The 22,411-nt window shown below is 45.0% G+C and overlaps 1 protein-coding gene across 4 annotated transcripts in view; it reads left to right on the forward strand.

Moving 5' to 3' along the window:
* Window positions 1-13,213, forward strand: part of CREB5 (cAMP responsive element binding protein 5) — a 258,609-nt gene extending 245,396 nt beyond the window's left edge. For 3 of the 4 annotated variants that reach the window (XM_068674276.1, XM_068674275.1, XM_068674277.1), the window contains 4 exons: window positions 120-443; window positions 5,478-5,705; window positions 6,376-6,484; window positions 7,474-13,213. In XM_068674276.1, coding sequence (XP_068530377.1) covers window positions 120-443; window positions 5,478-5,705; window positions 6,376-6,484; window positions 7,474-7,637 — 825 coding nt within the window. In that variant the 3' untranslated portion in view covers window positions 7,638-13,213. Of the gene's footprint in view, window positions 1-119; window positions 444-5,477; window positions 5,706-6,375; window positions 6,939-7,473 lie in introns of all 4 variants that reach the window. The other variant, XR_011093878.1, reaches the window with a different exon arrangement.
* The last annotated feature ends 9,198 nt before the right edge of the window (window positions 13,214-22,411 follow it).

The raw sequence follows: 22,411 nt of genomic DNA on the forward strand, positions 1-22,411 counted from the left end.
AAAAAAAATAAATAAATTTCAAAACACAAGAGAAGGGAGCATTTCCACACAGCAGAAATCTTCTGAATGCTCAGAACTTTGCGCATAAATGTTTAATTTTCTTCCTTGCTCTCTTCCAGAGATTGAAGGCAGCACTGACTCACCACCCTGCCGCCATGTCGAACGGGAATATGAACACCATGGGCCACATGATGGAAATGATGAGCTCGCGGCAGGACCAGACGCCACACCATCATATGCACTCACATCCTCATCAGCACCAGACACTGCCACCTCACCACTCCTACCCACACCAGCACCAGCATCCAGCACACCATCCTCATCCTCAGCCTCATCACCAGCAGAACCATCCCCACCACCACTCCCACTCGCACCTTCACGCACACCCGGCACATCACCAGACCTCGCCGCACCCACCCCTGCACTCGGGCGGACAAGCACAGGTAGACCTTCATGTCATGCTGCATTGCTGAGTTTTGCTGTTATGTGGAGTTAGAGCCTGCTGCCTCCATTGTTTCTTCTTGTACCCATGTCTTAATAGATACTAGCCCCTCCAGCTGCTCATAAGTGCCTGCTACCGGTGGCAGGGAAGCACTATTCAGAAAACAGAGTGAAGCAACAATTTATTCTGGTGCTTAATTTCCTAGATATTTCTAATATTTTACTTAATAAGGAGCTACTTGTTTTTTCTGTGCTCTGATCTCTGAAAATTGCCACGCATCCTTTTATGGATGAAGTACGTTATGAAGATTAATGTATTATATATGTTGCTTAATGTGCTTGAACCTAAACTTCTCGGGCTAAGATTTAAAGAGCTGTATGTGTGTTCCATCTACAGAAATGCATAGCACAATATAGTGAAGTAAACTGGCCCTGCGTATGCATACTCAAAGTAAGGAATGTGTGTGTGTGGTATGTAAAGAAATAACCTCGCTGAACTCAATGACATATTTATTTCCTGTCAAGAGTGGAGATAGCGATGATAAATTGTTTTAAGGTAAGATACCCTGGCTTAGAGGAAAAGAAAAAGGGTTCCAGATCTTGTGAAGGGGACGGCAGCCCCCAGCTGTGGAATATGAGAGCAAGCCAGAATTAGGTAAGAGTGCAGGCAATAGTGGACATCGTGTCAGGAGAAAGAGACAATGAAGCCAGTCCAAGGAGAGAGATTTAAATCAGGAAGGGAAATCTGAATTGGATTCAGATGATAAGAGCTCAGTGAAGGTCTCCATTGAATGAGATGGAGATCTCTGTTTTTAGACCAGGTATATTGGCTTCAGCAATTTGGGAAATTCAGAATCTGAACTGAATGTTTCTTGAACTAACGAACTAGTGAACGAGGACTTCAGCAAGCATTTTGTAAGAGGAATTCTACTAATATTTTAAGTTTCTGCATCAGAGAGATCACGCAAGAAAAACAGAACTCAGTGGCCAGTGAATGTAATGTGTCAGGTCTGGGGAGCAAATTTAAGGAGGACAAGTAGGTAGTGCACAGAATGAGGACAAAGAGCCAGCCGTAAGAAGTTCAGCCTGTGAAGTATTGTGTTGCTTGCAAATACCTTTCAGACAAGCTCTTAGAAAACATTAAAGAAAATGAGAGGATTTGGCTGACATCCCAGTGTCCCACAACATTAACTATTTACTAACATCTAGCTTTATTATTGCAGAGGCTGCAAGCACATGGGATTTCCCTAAAGCATTTGCTAATGTAAAATGAATTGTCAGCTTTAGAGAAACAGTCTAAATAAGAGAGCAGCAGACTCCCCTGTGAGAAGATGTCCAGAGCTTTCCTAAGTTTAGTTCAGTTTTTACTTTGTGAATTCAATTATTTTCCCATCTGTTAATGAGTTATTTTCCTTGGAGTTGTTTAAAAACTCCAATAAAAAGACATTATCTCATAACAGTGAAACCAAAAGTAAGCTGACGGCTGTCTAGGAGATCCATGAGAGAGTAGGGGTGAAGTTGTGCTTAGCACTTTGTGCGTGCAGTAGAGGAAGTCACTCAACCTCTCTGAGGCTTTTAAAATGAGGGTAATAGCAGTGACACCTCACCAAGGAGCTGGGAGGGTAAACATGTTAATGCATGTGGTGGAGTCCAATACCACAGTGTGGGGCACCTCTGCTAAAACATCCATATTTTCACTTACAGCAGGTGAGGAGAAAACAAACCTCCCAGTTTTAAGAATGAGCCAATGACCTACAGCTGCCTTTCCTTCTTAATGCAGGTGTTGCTGAAGCTGTTTTTGAGTTGTTTTGGTTAGAACAGCCTAGGCTCCTTGTGCTTTGCATTCCCTGTTAGCTAGGTACCCCCAAAAGACTTGCAGGCAGACACCAGGACAGGCGGACTGACTGGCAGCCACAAAGCTATGCCAGATGCATCCCGGCGCCACGGAGTCTCTGGGGCAAGGCCCACACAGTAACATGAGCTTTGCAGGGCATGCAGTGTCACTGGAGGCAATGGGCCCCACCAGGGATCAAGGAGGTCTTCACCTTGACCATAGGTGTAAGTGTCACCAAAAGGTTGTGAACAGGGGGTGTTGGCTGATGAGGCTTAGTAGGACTCATAGGATCATCTGTTCCTTGTTGCATGCCTACTCCCATGGTGCAAAGACAATCATGATTTCTGAACAGATGCTTTAGTGGTGAGAGTGGAAGGGTTTGCTGCAACAGGGAAACACAATAAATACATGGTTATTACTTTTTAAGCGCATCCATAGTCTTCATGGTATTGACAGACTCCTCCAGAAGACATTAATTTCATGGTGCATTTTACTAATTATTAACCTCCTTGTTCTCCTTATTCTTTGGTTCCAAGCTGCCTGCCAAAAGGCAGTATGGTCCACACTGCTGTGGGCCATGCGCTCCCGTGTCACAATTTTGTGTTATTTTACACCACACCCTTTTGTAATGTCAGCATTCATTTCATGCATTTCACATACCATTTCGGTACATGGGGAGCCCAATGGTTTGCTAGAATGAGTGAATGGGTATTAATTTTATGGTAAGTTGCAAAGAACAGAGAGGAACATTAGATCAAGGATAAAACTAGAAATGGCCTTCTAATACATTCTGTTCTGAGAAAGAGCTATTTTACCAAGTTGTAGTAGTGTTGCCTCAGCTACTACAGTTGTTGTTGTGTTGGTCCCATTACTGTTTCTTCATATCAGACTTATCTAGTAAGATTCAGCTAATTGTCCCACGTGACATTATTAGTGATGTAATATCAGCCTTTCTAATTAATATCTGCCCGAGATGGAGAGAAGATTTTGTCGTTGTTCGGAAAATACATGCTGACTGCCCAAACATTGACTGGTACCTTCTGAAAACAAACCGTCTCACTACTTATACGGGAGAAAATGACCATAAGGAGGAAAAAAAATATAATAATAATTCTATAGTCACCTTCTGCTGTCTGTGTAGCAGACAGGGAGAATTAAGAAACAAGACTTTTTAATGCTAGATGAAAAAGGAGAGAAATGGGATAAGGAAAGCTTTTGGTGTCCAGAAACATAAATAACAGATCTTTGAAGTCTGGAAAGGTGTTGTATGTGAGAAAATGAAAGCCCTTTGATGCTCTGTTGACATTAAAAGGGATCTCTGAGGCCTCTGCACTCAGACATATTGCTAAGGAGGTGGCGTGCTCGGCCCCAGTGGACAGGGAGCAGCTGGCATCCCTCGGCGGTGATCTCCTGCGGGCAGACAGGGCATTGTGGCAGGGAAGGGAGCAGGCGGCTGCAGTGGAGGGACAACCCCAGTGTGGGCAGAAGACTGGAGACTTTACCTGCAAACATAAGACTTAATACACACAGACATTTTAAGAATCAGGCAGAAAGCGTGGGGTGGCTCATTTATTTTTAGAAGCTTTTTAAAATTTGATTTCTTTCTTCTGCTCCTGCAAGGGAGATTCCCTGACTGTGCAACTGAAAGCTGAGAATAAATCTGGCTTCATGCAAAAAGCATTATCAGATGCACAGAATAATTACACATAAAATTGCCACTGTAATTGACACAAGTCAGCTGGGGGAGGGAACAAACAGTTCTCTTCTTCACAGCTTGTGTGGTGATTCTAGACAGAAAAGCGACCTTGCAAGACGATAGTATCATTTCAATTGAGACAGACAGATGTGTTAGGCAAACACGTGTTAATTGCTGCAGTTGAAATTCAGAACTCAGCCTGACAAAGCACTGAGTACGTCCACTCCCTATAGTCAAAAGGAAGCACCTTGGAGGTTTGGGCCTTTGCCAGAACAACAGCATTAATTTTGAGTCAACAGTTTGGGTTTCCAGACTGTTCCAGACTCTGCTGGAGCAGAAGCAGCATGAGCAGCACCAGCTTCTCCAGCTGTGTGCCAGCAATCTATCCTGAGCCCCGAGTAAAATCCAGAGCCCAGGGTCCCATGGCATGGGCACCATCGCAAGGCAGGAAAGTGGTCCAAAAGCTGGTGACTCCCCAGCACCATTTGCTTCAGCAACACCGAGTGTTAAGTCTGAGGCTCATTCCTGACTGGGATGCAGACACGTATTCCACCCACGGGGAGTCAGAGCTCAGACTGTCGGCCGCTGTCCCCATCATGTGCCTCTTCTGTAAGGGCACGGGCCAGTTGCTCTCAGCAGCAGGACTGATAATTTCCTTCACTTGAAAAAGCATAAACACATATTTTTCCATATTTTCATAGCAGAGGGGATAGGACTGTTTTTTCACGTCTGCTGTCAAATAAATAATAAAATAATAAAAAGGAGTATAGCATCAAAAAGAGGTCAAAGGGAAATGGCTGAAAAGGGGGATATGGCAGTACCTACATGTACTGCAGGGATACCAGCCACCCTTCAAAACCCAAGTTTGAATTTAGCTCCCTAAATCCTTTCTTCTGACTCCATCTCATGGACACCAAGGTCTCCTGGCTCCACCATCCACTCCTGTAGCCTCCAGAGTGCCCTCAGACATGACAAGTGTTTGCAGCTCCCATCTCCAGAGGTTTTGAAGTATGAGAATGGAGGTGGAAGAGCATGTGAAATAGAAATGTCCCAAAATTTTGGAAGCAATTACAAAAAAAAGAGAGAGAGAGAGAGAAAAAAAAAAAAAAGAGAGAGAGAGAGACAGAAATAAGGCCCCTACAGTCTTCTGCTTTGATTAAAAGAGCTGCTGAGAGAAACTTGACGTTTCAGCTTTGAAATAGGTGGTGGCAGAGAAAGTACCTAAGTGACATGTTTTTAATAACTAACCGTAAGGGGAAAAATATTTTCCCTACTAATATGCAGAGAATCACTTCAAAAAATCTCCCCTTTGACCAGTGCAACTCGTTGCCAGCAGCTAACAGCGGTGGCATCTGGCGGCGTCTTTCAAGGCATGCCTTTCCCAGCCCTTGCCAGGAAGCCCGCCGGCCCACCAGCCGCACATGGGAGATGCCTCTCCTCCCTCCAGCATCGCTCCCTCCACCTCTCCCCACACCTCAGCACCGTGTCCGACCTCTCCCCCGCCAGGTTTCGCCAGCGGCGCAGCAGATGCAGCCCACGCAGACGATACAGCCGCCGCAGCCCACCGGAGGCCGCCGGAGGAGGGTGGTGGATGAAGACCCAGATGAAAGGAGGCGGAAATTTCTGGAGAGGAACCGAGCCGCTGCCACGCGCTGCAGACAGAAGAGGAAGGTCTGGGTGATGTCACTGGAAAAGAAAGCAGAAGAACTCACCCAGACAAACATGCAGCTTCAGGTGCGAGCTACTGTCTGCGCCCCCGAGGACACAGAGGCCCTCTTTATGCTCGGTGCTACCCCGGCACAGCCAGCGCAGCGCGGGGCTGCGGGCACAATCAGAGTCAGTTAACGGAGGTGTCTGTGCTTCAATTAGGGGAATAATTTCATTTGAGCAGGATAAGCCAGGAAAAGCTGTCTTGGGACTTAGAAGCCTTCACTAGACAGAGTTGTATTTATTTTCTTTTCTTGTCACTGCATTTTTTTATTTTTTTTTTAAGTGCCATTAACTCAGCTGTAAAAGACTTCTTCAGAGCAGGGCATGTAGTTAAGCCCTAACTCCAAGGTGGTGAGATGGGAGTGTAAATAGATGGGAAGAGGGTGGATGTAACTATGACAATAAAAGCACACTGAGCAGGAATGGTGCCCTTCTTACGATGGGCACAGAAGTTAGTTCACATGTCAGCTTATGGCTTCAAGTCTGGAAGCCAAGCTGCCCTCAGAAGGAGTTCTAAAATATTCTCAAGGGTAAACATTACCATAAACCCAGCTACGGGCACTGATTATGTCAGTGCCATTTTTGCCCCTTTCTTACAATGTTGTAGAGTAGTTTCTGTGTTCTTGGATTTAAACTTTGCTTAACAGCGCATTTTAAGCTTTGTGGCAAACCCAACTCTCTATTTCTTTTCTAGAACGAGGTCTCCATGCTGAAAAATGAGGTAGCACAGCTGAAACAGTTGTTGTTAACGCATAAAGACTGTCCGATAACAGCCATGCAGAAAGAATCACAAGGATATCTAAGTAAGTAGCTGGTATGTTTGCACTGTCTCCACACCACGCACAGGAAAACACAGTTTCTAGCTCTTCCCTCCAGAACCCCTTCTTGGCCATATATTATCACTTGAGCCTCTCTTCTCAAACATCATCCGAGCCGTCCCATCTCCTGCCCCTATTTAATCAGCCCTGCTTAAAAACCAAAAAGCCATGGTTTGCATCCAGCACAGCACCGCTGGTCCCCCCCCATCCCTCCACCCTGCACGGCGATGCGCATGGATGGATGCTGGCTCCCATGCGGAGGATCCCCGTTGAACTCAGAGCTCCAGACCTGCAAGAGTCCTCCTGGGCACAGCGCTGCCAGCACATTAAAATAACTCTCCAAAGGAAGGTTGTAAAGGAAAGCATTACAGCCCCCTCCAGCGAAAATTGTACTGTGCTCTGACAGTGGCGCAGACCAGGCTCGGCGCAGGTTTTCAAGGTTTGTTCTTTTTTGACTCTTAACTTGTGTTTTTGTTTTTTTTAATCACGTCTAATGGAGACATTGAACTGATTATGTCTAGCTGATGCATTTTACAAGTATGGTAATTTATGGACAAATTCTTTGCTTGGCTCTAGAGTGGCTCAGAAGAGCCTTGGGGTTAATATTTGCTAGATTGCAACATTTTCTTAAAATAGAGCCCTTTTCTATCTCCTCTACATCGCTACGCATCTGGCTTTTTAACAGTACTCAAAGAAAAAATATGTAATTGCATTACATGCCTATCAACTGTTGCTTGAATTAGATTTTCTGTGATGCAGTGCACTGCACTGCAATTTTGATTTCTGCTGGAGCGAATAAAGCATTTAAGCATCCCAACACTAGTTTTATAAATCTTAAGATAGCGGAATTTTCTCCTGGCGTTGGTTTTATAGTCATTAAGGCACTGGAGTTTTTCCAAGGTCCCGGCTCCTGAAGCCAGGTGAATATCAGATCGTTGAACGTGTGTTGTCTCTGTCCCTCACGCCCTGCCCAGGTCCCGAGAGCAGTCCTCCTGCAAGCCCGGTCCCAGCGTGCTCCCAGCAGCAAGTCATCCAGCACAACACCATCACGACCTCCTCCTCTGTCAGCGACGTTGTGGGAAGCTCCACTCTCACCCAGCTCGCCAGCCACAGAACAGACATCAACCCAATCCTTTAAAACTGGTTGATCAGAAACTGCTAGGGGAGTGTGGAAGCGTATCAAAGCATCCTCTGTGCTAAGGACATTTTTGACCGTAACACAAGCCTGGAAGATTCCTCAGTTCTTGAAAGACTCTGGCTTTCATTTTTATAGTTATTAAAATGTCTTTTATACTTAGTTACATAAAAGGGAGTTATGCAATTAATATGCTATCAGCTTGAGAAATGCTTTGGTGCTTTCTCCAGTTTTTTTGGTACCAGTTACTTGTTTATAAACCTAACTGTCTATGTACATAGTCACGTTTCCTTCTCACCAATCTAGCCTGAAGCCTCAGAAATACGGAGTTGTGTTAAACTGCAGCTTGTTAGCCAATGTGAGGCATGAAAAGTATTAAACAGAGTCATATGTAGGTAAGTAGGAGTAATTAGGCTATAAATATAGAGAGAGGGCATCTGCTGACAGCATCATAAAAAATGAGTTAGCGTTGTGCTATCACCAGAACCCTGTCTTGTATTCAGAGCCTCTTTCAATGCGGTTACGTAGCTATGTGGCTATCAGAACAAAACCAAGCCCAAATACTGTGCCCTTTTTTCCAGCTTTCCTCCCCACCTCTCTCTCTCACTCTGCCCTTTTTGTCTTTACATTATTCTCACATCTTCCTCCTCCCTTCCCAAGCCCTCTGTCCTTCTCTTTGCCAAACTTTTTCCTGCTTTTTTTTCTCTCCAAGACATCCTCACTACCACCTCTTCCCCCTCTTTCCCCAACCCCCCCCCGGAGAACAGTGATGAACAAGCAAAAACTTCAAGCCCCCTAAAAACCGCCAGCAAGGCTGCTGCTTTCACTAGCTCTTCACCCGCAGCTGGGCTGTGCTGAGCATTTCTTTTTTAAAAAATACAAATGCTCCTGATTTAGTGCTTTTAATAAACAGGGAAAGGCGAAAGCAGTGCAGTCACAGGTGAAGCAGGATTGAGAGCCAGCTGTGTTGACGCTAGGAGCCGTGTAAGTTGCTGAGGTAAATGGCTGTGGCACAGTGCAGGCATAGCAAGTAACACCTGAGAATTACAGCAAGTTGTTGGTTTTTTTTTTTGCACTGCCAGTCGTTAACATAGCAAATCTGTGTAGTATATAATAATTCAGGAAAGTTCTGTTCCCTAACTTGCTTACATTGTTCTAGCACCAAAAGCTAACAGCCTCAGATTTCATGGGCTATAAATGAAAAATAAATCAGTGTAACCATTCTGACCAGTTGGAAAAATGCCATTTTTAATTACCAGGGAAAGTCCCGCTCTCTGCAGGCATCCCTTTAGATGTATATGGACTTGTCCTGAGCTGGCAGACATCAGTGGAGCTTCACTGACTTTAATGGCACTTATGCCAGTTTATAGCGGGTAAGGAATTGTCTCATAATGACGCTAAATTTTTTTTTTTATAAAGCACGCAGCCGCTAAGAAGTGCTGCAAGAATGGCAAATTCCACTGTGCTCGCTGGATAAAATTCAGTCCTGCAAAGAGGGTCTGTAAAGGGGCTTTATGCCACAATTAAGGGTTTTGTTTGGACTATGCGCTTGCCCCTCAGCACAACGGATTTGCATCCCAGAGTAGTAGCAGTGATTGATGGGAAAATCAGAGGGAGATGATGCCAGTTAATTATGCTGCCTTTCAATATCCTGGGACCTGGTTTTGCTCTCAGGGCTGGCAGCGGCAACACCTCCTTCGTCTGCCTCGGGGAGCGGGCTCTGAGTTGGCGATGAGCGTTCAAACATTTCAAACTGCATCTTTAATAGCAAAAGCTAATTCATGCTATTCCTGGCAAATGTTCCAGTCCTGAACACGCTTTGTTCTGAAGCGAGGTTCTTGTCCTCAGCCGCTGTTTCTTGGGTTTGAGACGAGTCGTGGGTTTTATGTAGCAGGGTGACTCTTCTCCGTGTGGGAAGGAGAGCTCAACAAGTGAAGTGGGAGGCACTGTCAGAATCAGGGCCCTCGTGGAAGGAAAGGCAAAATTCTGAGGATCATATGTTTCTGAATTAGTTCTTCTCTTGGTAACTGACTTTTTATCAGTATTCTTGAACAGCTCTCTTTCCATTTATGCAAATACATTCAAAGGAAGATTTTTAATGTACAGTGTAAATCTTGACTCGATTATATAGTCTAAGAACCAAAAAAAAAAAGTTACGAAAAAATACAAATGTAAAGGATTTTCTATTATATTTTAGACAAACATATACTTTTAAAGTGTTTTAAATACTGAATCTATAATTTTTTTTAACCTCCAGTTGTAATAGCTAAATGGTCTTGCTTCATCATGGCTCCCAAAGGAACTTTTTTCAAATATGCAGTTGAGCAAAATGTTCCAGCTGAGTATCCACGATGTAAAAACAACAAAATAAGCCTTTCCCCTGTGTCTGAATTTCATCATTCACTGTGAAAAATAAATGCTATCACAGGGTTAATTTAAAAAAACTTTCCCTCTATATGGGTAGCACTTAAGTACATTAAAAAGTAAAAATCAAAGTTGTTGATAATATTAGAATACCCAGTTGAGCTACACTGCACTAGAATTACAGTTTAGCTTCATTTTATTCACTCTCCTCAATTAAAATATTTAGCTGTTAAACTGAAAGCCTCTACATTAAAAAGGGAAAAAAAAAAGAAAAAAAAAAAGAAAAAAAAAGAAAAATACAAAAACCTTGCCTAAGTTTTGTTAAATTCAGCAACTTGACAGTTTGACTGATGTGTATTATATATAGCTCAATTATTTCTTTTTTTAATGCTAACTAGGCAAGCCAACCACACATGTTGGCCTAAATGTGTAATTACAATGAAATGTCTCCTCTCTATACTATTGGCCTTTAGGTATAATCATTGCTAGTGATGTGGAAATAAGTAAAGGATGAAAAGCTATTTGCTATTGCTTCTTGTAACTCTGTCGCAGGTTCACAGGCCAAGACAACATGCAGCATATTTATATTAGCCCTATCGGTAAAAGGACCAACCCTGCCAGGCACCTTATATCGCTCACCAGATTCACTTCCACGTGAAAATACTCTTGTTTTCCAGGGGAGGGGTCTTGCAGCCTTTCCTCAAGCCGCCGGTCCGGCCGTGGACCGAGCAAAGGCCGCAGGAGAAGCCCCTGCCCCTCGGCCCCCAGGACCGGCCTTCTGCGGGCGCTGGTGGAAGCGGCCTGCTTCTGAGCACGTCACTCGCCATGCACTTACTGCGATCTTTCATTCGAGGAGAAATCCTGCTTTCCCACCAGCTGCTACTGGAGGCTGACACACTTTTCTCTCAAGTCCAGCCCGTTGGTGGGCTCCGTGCCCCGTCCCACCGCCGGTGGACTTCTTGCAGAGCTTCCCTGGCTGGCTTTGCTCGGTGCTGTCAGGGCTTTGCCAGGAGGAAGCCTCCCCATGTCACAGATACTCCTCTGGAGGGCATCTCTCATTGCGTGACAGCCGAAGTATGTTGGAAATCTCAGCCACGGACAATTGCAATACTTGTATCAGAAAGAAACTATGCTGTGATCCGGCTCCTTCTCCCCCAGCCCCTTCCCCGGGTCAACTTATGCAAGCCATATTCATAACACTGCCTGTGGGAGACAAGTAGTTTGTGTGCTATCATGGTGTGTTTTATAAGGACGATGAGGATGATTTGTGGAGAATTTTGTGCTGTTTGAAGTTAATTCCTGCTACGAAGCTAAATGTATGCTGCCCATGTTCTGAATAGTGGAAAGTCAATGGTTCAGTGCCTCAGTGCGTGTGGATTTCGTGTGTTAACTGACTCCGTCCTGTTAACTAACAAGCCAGCTATAACTGTTGTTAAATGCCCAACTTTTGAGGATTCATATTTTTTTAAGCAACAATATTTAGTGTTTAAAACTAGCCTTTTAGTTTAGGCAAAATGTGCTTTTTAGCAGCTAATACCTTTTTTAAAAAAAAAGCGTATAGAGTGAATTTATGAAAATTCATGAGGACCAAAGCAATTTTAAAACAGGAATCTATTAATTTAGTAATCACATAGAATTTTATAAAGTATTTATTAATAAATGTTATTTTAACACATTCCATTTGAACAGTATTCTTGTACAGAATCTGTTTCCTTTCTTTTTTCTTTTTTTTTTTTTTTTTTAAGTTACAATATTAGTTTTGCAATAAACTACTCTAGGTGTGTGTGCATCTTAATCCTTCAGGGTCTCAAGCAAAAGTCATCCATCTAAGATGGAAAAGTTTGCTGAGGTCAGTTGTACAGAAATTCCTAGAATTAAATGTTTTCCTTAAAGCAGCATCTGCTTTTTTTTTTTTTTTTTTTTTTTTTTTTAGTAGAAACAAAACAAATTATGAACCTTTAGTTGTTTCCTTTGTATTGAAAAATGTGCTCTCTCATTTTAGAAAGCATGGGTCAACATATATATAACTGGAAAGCTTGTCTTTTTTTCTCTCTCTCTTTTTTTTTTTTTTTTTTTTTTTTAGGCTGATTACATACATCACCACAGAAGATCTAACCCCATTGTTTCTTTTCTAATATCACATAGTGAGTTGCACTATACTGCCTTATCATTGCCTCTTCTGTCCTCTTACTAAACAGTGTTCCTTAGACGTAGACCATTGAAACTCCATTATACATCAGATAAAATTACTGGAGGGGGAAGAAGAAAAAAAGATTGATCTATAGATATAAAAACTAAACTGTGCCTATAAAACAAAACCAGTTACAACTGATTAGTATCTTACTTCTACGTTTCAATTATTTATATTATTTTAAAATTGCACTTTAGCTCTCACTCTCTTTCTTGCTCTCCCTTGTTGAATCATTTATAATTCTCTTGTAAAACATTTGCACCAGATACATTTATATGCTTTCACTGGTGGCATATCTACAACTTGTCTCTCACACCTGCCCAAACGGAGAAGCTGAGAACAGCCAGTCTGCAGTGTGACTTAGACTTTACACCCTCTTCATGATAGCATATAAATGTTTTATTATGCAAAGTGTGTGAGGCAGCATCTAAGCTACATTTATAATCTCTCATCCTGAGAACCAAAGTGTCCTGTATAGCGTAAGGTCAGGAGACTGGCTCTGTTGTGCATGATAATGCACTTTGACTGTTGTCCAACCCACAGTAGCTGCAAAGCTGCAGTGATAACAGTGGCCATACTATGTATTAGAAGTTTAAATCAATAAAATATGTTGCCTTATAACTTGACTAGGGACAGCACCTTTAAAAAAATAAAAAAGAAAGAAAGAAAGAAAAGAAAAAGAAAAGAGACTAAAAACTTCTAAGGACAAACAAAAGCAATAAAAATTCAAGTGATCTGAACACCAAAAATATATATATATATCACTTTTTCATTTCTGAAATAATCATGTTATTGCAAAGACAAAATAGACTGTTTACATCAGTAACCTCTTTTTTTTTTTTTTTTTTCAGAGCTTCCAGTTATCTCAGTTTTATCAGTGGCTTTACACTAAATTGCTTACTGTTACTGGCTTTCCATAGCTTTCAGAACTACTTTATAGCAAATGTTAAAACTCTGTGAGGCCAAAAATGTCAGTGTTCACACACACTCACAAAAAAGATTGATTCTCTAAATGGAAATGTGATCCTTTCCCAGGCTCTCCTTGGAGTGGAATCAATAATTGCAGCCCGCTATATTTAGACTGATGTGTAATACCTGGTATTCAGGATATCCAGTTCTATATTTATGCAAAATAAATGCTACTTATGCTGTTTCCCTGGGTGGAACTGTTCCCGACCCCCACACACATAACGGCATGCCAGCTTGTAAGACTATTAGACCCAAATCTCTTTTTGACTAAAATCTGTGCAACAGCCTTCTGAATGAAGACTGGAAACTCATTCTGCCTGTACAGCAACTGCAGCAGTGTCAGGAAACAAGGGAGGGGGGGTGATAGGGCATCTGAAGGGAAGTGTTTTCCTTGCTGGAATCTAGGAAATTCCACATACATTTTTCCCCCCACCCATAGGAGCTGAGGTTGCAAAGAGATCCCTGTCAGAGACAACCTTTGCCATGCTTCCAAAGGACAACACATTTTGCATGAGAGGTGTGCTCGCTCTTCAGAGTAAGAATAATCGCCACTGAGAGTTTTGCCAAGGACTTTATAATCTGGACCCAAGTGTTTCCCAGCCCATGTTCGTGAGCTCTGTACTTTTCTCTATAACAGCTCATTTTAAACACTGGGTAGCAATCATCCATGAAAATCGCTTTTTTGGAATATTGTCATTGTCCTGGTTTTAAGAAACTTTTAGCACTGCTTGGAGTAAGCCTAAACTATCGAAGTTTATATATAAATATATATATATATTATATTAAAAAAGGTGCTGTCACAGTAAGTTTTGGGCTTGAGGTTGTTTGTATTGTATGCAAAGGTTTTGTGTTTGTTTGTCTGTTTGTTTTATTCTGTAAAGCAACCACCTTCCTTACTGGAGGGAGATAATTTTTTTTTATTATTTTTTTTTTGGTACATAAGTGTAAATACTTGCTGCAGCATTTAATATGTTTAATTTTATGTTAAGCTTTTTGTTGCATTGTGAACCCATTATTGTTGCAAATGGACAATGAGTTCATTGAGACTGTTCAACTAGGTCAGATTTTTACATCTCTTTCTAGCTAGAAGAGACAGGATTTTTGTGCATTTGTACAAATGTTAATAATATCACCGCAATTCCAATATAATAAAGCACTCAAATACAAATAATTCCAGTAGTTTGACTGTGTCTATACCCCAGACATTTTACAGGACAGATGACTCCTACAAGCTGCTCATCAGTGATTTCTTTTCTTAGATGGTATCCGGCAGCTTGTACCTGCTTTGTGCTTGGCTGGCTGCATCTGGACCTGAAAACCCTCATCTCCCCCCAAATTGGTTCTGCCCATGGTGCTGGGCAGAAGCCCGTGTGACTGCAGGACCAAGCTGACCTTGCAGACCACCCCTGCACGGGTCCACCATGTGCCCACCAAGGAGACCTGGTGCTTTGCAGGAGCGAGGTCTCCGAAGGTCTTCCAAGCATGGAGGCTGCGAAGCCTCAAACTAAAAGGCTTACGTGGTGGATCCTAACCCGGGGCCTCCGCGTAAGGATGAGACAAGCTGTTATTTTACTTTTCCTTGCAGCTGGAGTGTGCTTATATCAAAATACACTCTATGCTTGTTATCCCGCCAACCTCGCTTCTTGCCAAAAGCTGCCTGGAAATGGATTTCCTGCTGGGCTAATTAGCTCTAATTGTGATGCCCCTGTTATCTTGCCAGCCTCATTTCTCACTATAAATTGGTCCAATACAGACCTTGGCACAACAATGTATAAACCGCAGTCTCGAGCTCGTCAGGATGAACCCATCCTTAGGTTCATGTGATAGTGCTGGAGGTCCTGGGGTGATGGCCCGACCTGGCGAGGCTCACGGCCTGTGAGGTGCAGCCTGGCCATGGGGACAATCCCACTGTGAGTGCTGGGTCATGGTGTCACCCAGCGGGAGGTGGCCCCGGGCAGCACGGCAGGGCTGCTCCCTTGGAGGCCCTGGCACAGGCGCAGCTCCTGCTGCTCTCCCCCTGGTTTTCAAAAGGCTGAATCTGGCCAAGAGCGTTCGCCCTCCTAAAATGGGTAGGAAAAAGGCAGAGTCATTTTGCTGTTCCCATTCTCCCTTTGTAAGAGCTGGGAGATGGGGCCGTAGATGTACATGGCTCACTCTCTAAGGGGGTACAGCAGCTGTTTCCCCAAACATTAAGGCACAGCATTATCTAGAGCCATTTCTGAGGCCTTATGCAGCTGAATTGCCTTGAAAGCAAGGCTGTCACACCACGGCTTAACCTGTAATTTTACAGCAGGGCTCTTGCTCTGTGACCAAATACTGGAAGAGGATCATCATCTCTATAAAAATAGATGCCTCCCATGAAGGCGTATCACAGGACTATGTTATTGTCCACACAGTTATATTTACACCTGACCGTATGAGCTAAGCAAGATGGATTCAAGCTGAGGTAACACTGCCCTTTACAGCTGATTCATGGTTTCCCAAACCTGAACGCAGCATTTGTTGCTCCTCCAAGCAGTCTGCTGTTACCACCGCTCTCCCTGGGCTGCTCTGGACAGCAGATGTCATAACAAAGTTATTATTAGAAGAAAGTGGATCAGTGTGAGAGCACGCTCCTGCCCTGTCCTGTGTGGGGAAGCAGCCAGATCTAACCTGAGCAGAGGATGCACGGGGTTGGCGAGAGGGAAGTTCTAACTTGCATCAGCCAGATGTCATCTTTCAGCATGGGGAGGGAGGATCGGGCAAACAGTGGATTTTTTGGTGTTTTTTTTTTTTTTTTTTTTTGGTGATGCTGGGGTGATTTTTATAAATGCTAGGATAGAGGGAACACTGAACATGCTCTCAGCTGCAAAGCTCTCCAATTCCACACTGACTCTCAGAGAACAGTAAAAGGGCCAAGGTCAGTCAGGTCATCCCTCTGGGGATCCCCCTGCACGCAGCATTGGGGAACAGGCTAAGAAATGGCATGGCTGTGTGTGCTCCCCAATCAGCAACCCTTGCCACCCAGAGCTCCAGCGCTGCACTACAGACCCACCTTTAGACATCTCCTGTCTATGCTGAAGCAGTGCTGCCCAGCTGAAGGCAGTTAATGGGCCTGTTTAGAGCAGAAAAAAGCATTCCTCTCCACCACAGCTACTGGCCACTGAGGCCCCACTACAGCTCGGGGCCTACCCCCAGAATTACCCTGCTGTACTCGTTTTTGTTGTGGAACGGCTTTATTCCAACTCATTGGAAAACTGGGCACATGGGAAATGATCACAAGGTTAAAACAAAAACTTCCTGAGAAGTACTTTCAAGGGATTAAAAAAAAAAAAAAAAAAAAAAAAAAAGTTAAGCAAGGGAGAGTGGGAAAGGAGGGATCAAAGTTAAAACAGGACAGCTAGCACCCTTCAGATCAGAGCTAGCAAGGGAGGGATTGGGGCTGCGTGCTTCATTCTTTGGTCTTTGTTATTGCAAGGGGCCTAACTTCTTCTTGTGCCTGACTGCAACAGGGACATCAGTTTTAGCAGTGATAAGCAGGGCATTAGTGCTTGTCATTTGCTGACATCCCCCTTCCCCCCCAGCTCCTGCAGCACTCTGCACGTTTTTTCCTCCAGCCCACTCTATCCTCCAGCACGACACAAAGCCATGTTACAAGGCTGACCCTCAGAGCTGATAAAATATTGAAGACGTGTGTGCTGATCATGTTAGGTAAGCAAACACCCTGTGAGCCCTGCCATTAGCGAACCTGATCAGCCCATTCCCTGGGGACATGCCGCTGCACAACCCAGAGCACAGCCACAAGCAGGCGGGTAGCTCCCTTCCCAAAGAGGGGGGTGTGAGGGGCTGCTCTGCAGAGGGCTGAGGAATTTGCAGTCCATGTGCCCTGCTGTAATCAATAAAGATGTAGGTATATGTCAGGTGATATAGACAGCTATGGTACAGCTACATGGTATAGATATACAGATGGTACGTGTGTGTGTGTAGCAGGTCAGCAGGTGTTTTCATAGGGCATTGCATTCAGCTGACAGCATGTCAAGTTAAAAGAAACACAAATACTTGACATAACTGGCCAGTTCATGTAGGAAATTAAGTCAAGAAAAAATAAATAAAGGCAGAAACAGATTAGTTTGAATCTGGGGCCCCCTGGATTATGATGGATTGCATAAAAAGGCAGGCGGCTTCATGCGGAAGGGCACTACATCCTCCCCTCGCCTCTCCTTGGTTTCACTAATCATTTTTGTTCTGAGCTGTAAGGCAGCAGAGCCAGTTCTCGCTCAATAAAAGTTGTTGTTAGCTTCAAGAAGCAATGTGGAGAAGACAACACAGAGCTGTGCACGAGAAGGAACTACCCACAGCAAGACATGACTGTGACACGGGTTATGCTGGGCTGTGCCTCGTACCACAACATGGGCTGTTGTTCCAGCTGGGTCTTTTTCTCCTTGTTGCTTTGCTGTAGCTGTTCCCTGCACTTCAATTTAGAAGGGAAGCTGTCAGAATTGAAGTTAAAGGCAGGCAGTTTTCACAAGCCAAACTCGGAGGCTGAGGCAGGGAGAGCTTTGCTTTTGTTTTGCCCCAGGGTTGGCTTGCCTTTAGCAGCAAGGTTTTTATCATTCAGCTGGAGTGCATGCAAACTGAAATGACTGACACCTCCTTTGCGCCTGATTCCCCAAATCCTCCTAAATCCACACCCGAAATAGCTGAGGGGCTCCTAACCCTCTGCAAAGGAGTTCCTGCCACCTCTTTTCACTAGTATTTATTTGGCTGCTGGGCCAGTGAGCTGCTGTGGCTAACCAGTCACACCAGCTGGCAGGCAGCCATGGGGCAAGCAGAGCATGGGGAAGCTGGTGGAGGTGGCAGAGATGTTCATGAACTGCTGTGTGGTCCAGGAGAGGGGAACTGGAGCACGACAGTATCCACAGCTTGTTCCATCAGCGGTGGTGGTGATGCCCCACTGTCCCTGTGGGCTGTCTTTTTTTTTACAGCTGCCTTCCAGAACACAGCCCACATTTTACGTGGGAGGAGGAGCTTCAGACATGTGTCTTCACGACGGCCATTTTCTCTGCCATGTTAAGCCAGGTGTCACTCAAGGAGGAGTGTATGAAGTCCCTGCAGCAGCCGTATGCTGACTAGTGCTGTAGTAACACGCTGCGCTGCTGTACCATTTCGGTGCCACCCATCGCAATGCCACTGCTTCCCCCGCTGAGGGATGGCACCCAGTCACTCACAGCTCACTTCTGAGATGGGAAAAGAAATTCCCTTTGAGTCCTTTGCTAACAAAGTCTCCTCAGCCTCCAAAAACCTCAGAAGACCTCAGGAAGGAGATGGCCCCTCCTGCAGGACCTCTCTGCCCCCAAGGCCCGGGGGGGAGCGGTGGCAGCCCAGCAGCACTGGCACCGCACGCAGCTCCTCCAGCCTAGTTGAAGACAGCAGCTGGCAGAGGAGGGTTTCTAAACGCTAAACGGCACAGAGAGGAATGAACAATATTAATTTTAAATGGCTCGAGGCCTGCCTTGGAATGAGGCAGGCAAACGTCCAAGCCTGTCAATAATGAGAGCTTTTCAATTAGATGCCATCACTGTCTGTGGCTGCGCAGAGCTTGCTGCGTATCCTCGGCACCTCAGGGAGAGCCCTGGATGCATGAGGTGATGCCTGCGCTGCCCATGCATGGCCCCTTTCACTGCCTGCTTCGTGGGCCTTAATTCAGTGCAACAGTTACCAGGGATGTATGTAAATATAACTGTGTATTTGTCCCCGGCAGCACACAGAGAGGAATAGACTGGCAGAACGAGGGACAGAAACCAGAAGACAGGAGCAAGGCCCTGCTTCCCTGCCCCCCTTTCCTGCTGTTGCTCACAGGCCGTCCATCAGTGCCTGGCCACCAGACTCCAGGCCCGCGGCGCCTCACCTGCTGAAGGCCCAGCCATTCAGTCCTAGCTACACACCACAGTCCCTGCCCTGAAGGAGAAATGAGCTGGTTCGCTTTCCATTTGTCTTCTTCAAAGCTCTGGCCAAGCTCGTCCTCATTACGAGGCTGTTATAACACCAATGTTCTTCGCATTACGATTTCCTCTTGGAATAGACGGGGATATTTTTTACGCACTGTAAAAAGATTCTCCGGTTCTGACACATCTTTGTTACTTGTCCAGCCCGAGAGCTTGAGAGATGCATCACAGCAACGCGAAGCCGCATCAACCTTCAAATAAAATGTCCCAACCGTGCACGGAGGCGAGGGGAAAGCCCTGCAGTCTCATTACCCAAACTTGCACATGGTTATAATCAAACGGGTGGGAGGGAAACATTCCCTTGGCCACGGATACCACCGATTTTCTCCTTAGGTTCCAATTCTGTAACTCTTATTCATCCGAAGATAAACGGGCTTTTCAGGCAGGGAAAGAGTGCTTTGGGAGCGGGCTCTAAGGCTTTTCATGTATTCAGTTGTCACTTGCCTTTTACATTCAAATTCTGATGGGTCAGGCTTCCTAGACGGTGTCTTTCAACACCTAATAACTCACCCTGCAAGCTCCAGCGCTAATACACACGTCTTCTTATCAAGCCTGAAACAGCTTTTGGGGGATTATTTTAAAGACACTCTTTGGTGCTCTCTCCCTCTGCGTTCATACTGACTACTTCACAAGGATTATTTATGTGGAATTTCTTTCCCATTACACAGCTGAAAACATCACCTGTTTCAGCAGCAGATTTCTGGGGTGAGCACAGAAATATTTTGAGGAATTTGGTCATTGACATTTGTTGATGGAAAATCTCGTAACCAAAGCGTGTTTTTTTTTTTTTTTTTGTAACCACAATAAATTTTATATTTGTTACTGCTATATTCCCATTAAATGCATTAATTACAGGAGTGTTTAATGAAGCAAATAAAAAAAAAAAAAAAGAAAGAAAAAAAAAACACACCATTATGTATACAGCACTGTGAAAAACAAGGTATTCAGCAGAGTGTGCTCTTATATACTCTTAATAAAAGGCCTTACCTTAAGGTAAAAACCCAATAAAACATACCATAATGTGCTATGGGACCCACCATTGATTTACAATGCATTACTCCTATAGCAGTAAGCAACTTTTGCACAATACACAGCAAGTTTTTATATATTTATATATAAGACCTTTTTTTCTTCTAACAAAGATTTATTGAATTTCCCCAGAGCATATTCATTTTCTAAAAAGTTCTTTGTTTTATTCTACTATGCTAGTTGTAATAAAGGCAAGGATTTCATTGCTTATTGACACTTGTAATATTAAAATTACAAAAAAATGTGAGAGTCAGTATCACAATATTTTCCATAGAAATACATGTATTGCTATACGTGTTCCACAATACTGAATGCAAACGGAGTTTTGACAATATCTGCTGTTTTGCAAAGCCATAGCACATTAGGCAAGGTCTAGAAATACACGGTCAAATTATTGTAAAGTCCCAGTTTTTAATTCCTCCAAGGAACTATAAATGAGTAACTTTCAACATAAGTTCCTACACCTTCCTCTGTTCCCCCCAATTTAAATGATGAATATGCAAAACCCATACCAGCAATTTCAACCTAACCACCAAGAAAGTTAAATTATGCGTAACACGATGAACATGATTTGAAATCCTTTAAGAAATAAAAGAGGATTCCCCAAAACGCGCTTGCCAATCTTTCATGTGTCACCAAAGGCTGTTTTTCAAGTGCGATGTAATGTCTCATGATATAATGGAACAGTTCTTGGCGCCCTGTGTTAGTCACCCCGACTATTATAGTTGGCACAGGGGCCTCTCCGTATTCGTTCCTCAGAAGTATTGAAAAGTTTCTGTTTGCTCTCCAATCCCCATTCACTCGACTATAAAATCCCTCAAGACCCAAGCCTGGTTTTGAAAGGGCCCCCTTTCACTCCAGCCTCACCTGTAATAACGGGAGGGAAGTATGCAAGACCCTCGTCCTGCAAATCCATGCAAACACGTGCGGGGAGATCATCAGGATGAAGCCCTGTGGTTTACCCCCTATGTGTGTGCAGGACTGTGGCCTCAGATCAGAATAAGTGCAAAAGATTCCTGGGGCTCAAATGCTTCTCTGCTTGCTTTGGTCACCTGAGAAGTGTCCTGCCTGGCAGGGAGTGCATTTAGTCTGCATTTACATGTCTTGGGACAGCAGAGCAGGGAAGAGACAGCTCCTTCACCTGCAGAGCCAAGGCTGGCCGAGGCACATGGAGGCGTGTGGGCACACCAGCGCCCGCACCCCAGGGATGGGATTTCTGCAGTGTCATTTCCGCTGCTGCTTTCTGGTGTTTGAAAAGGCAAATGCTCTTCCCGTGACTGGCCACATGCGCTTTGTTTGTGTTAAGAAGATCAGGGTCCATACACAAAATCAGGTTTACATTAAATGGTTACCACAGCTTTTCAACACCCCGGATCAACTCCTGCAATGTGAAACAAGAGGGAAGGGAAAGGAAGGGAAGGGAAGGGAAGGGAAGGGAAGGGAAGGGAAGGGAAGGGAAGGGAAGGGAAGGGAAGGGAAGGGAAGGGAAGGGAAGGGAAGGGAAGGGAAGGGAAGGGAAGGGAAGGGAAGGGAAGGGAAGGGAAGGGAAGGGAAGGGAAGGGAAGGGAAGGGAAGGGAAGGGAAGGGAAGGGAAGGGAAGGGAAGGGAAGGGAAGGGAAGGGAAGGGAAGGGAAGGGAAGGGAAGGGAAGGGAAGGGAAGGGCTCTGCCTTCCATGACTTCCACATCTTCCATCTTCACCTGCAGACACTGCAAGGGGCTCTGACACCCATTCCCAAGCCTGCACCCTTACAACAGGTTGTCACTGAGCATGCACCCGACAAGGCCCCACGCTCCCAGTCCCGGCGAGCACAAGCCCCGCTCTCGGTCGGGCCAAACAGGGGGCTGGCAGGGGACAGCACCGGTACCGATGGCGGCGCGGGGCCAAACCCGTGCGAACCTCGGGCACCGATCTCGGGCCTCGGTGGACAGAGTGCTGCTGGCTCGGCACGGCTCGGCCTGGACCCGCTCGGCACGGCACGGCACGGCTCGGCACAGCACAGCACGGCTCGGCATGGCACGGCACAGTGTGTTCCCTGGCCGGCCGTGCCCCCCTGCGGCGTGCCCGGGAAGCTCAGCCGTCGGTCCCCGCTCGGCCCCGGGCAGCCCGGTGCCGTTTCTCCCTCCTGCTCCTCCAGCTCGGCGGGCTGCCGGGCCAAGTGGCCCAGCCTTGAGCTGAGCTGATGCAAAAGTGAGGCATCGAAACCCGGAGAAGGAGAAAAAGACCATCGAAACGTCTCCC

The sequence above is a fragment of the Anas acuta genome, chromosome 2 (assembly GCF_963932015.1).
Source record: "Anas acuta chromosome 2, bAnaAcu1.1, whole genome shotgun sequence".
In the NCBI taxonomy this organism is placed as follows: Eukaryota; Metazoa; Chordata; class Aves; order Anseriformes; family Anatidae; genus Anas; species Anas acuta.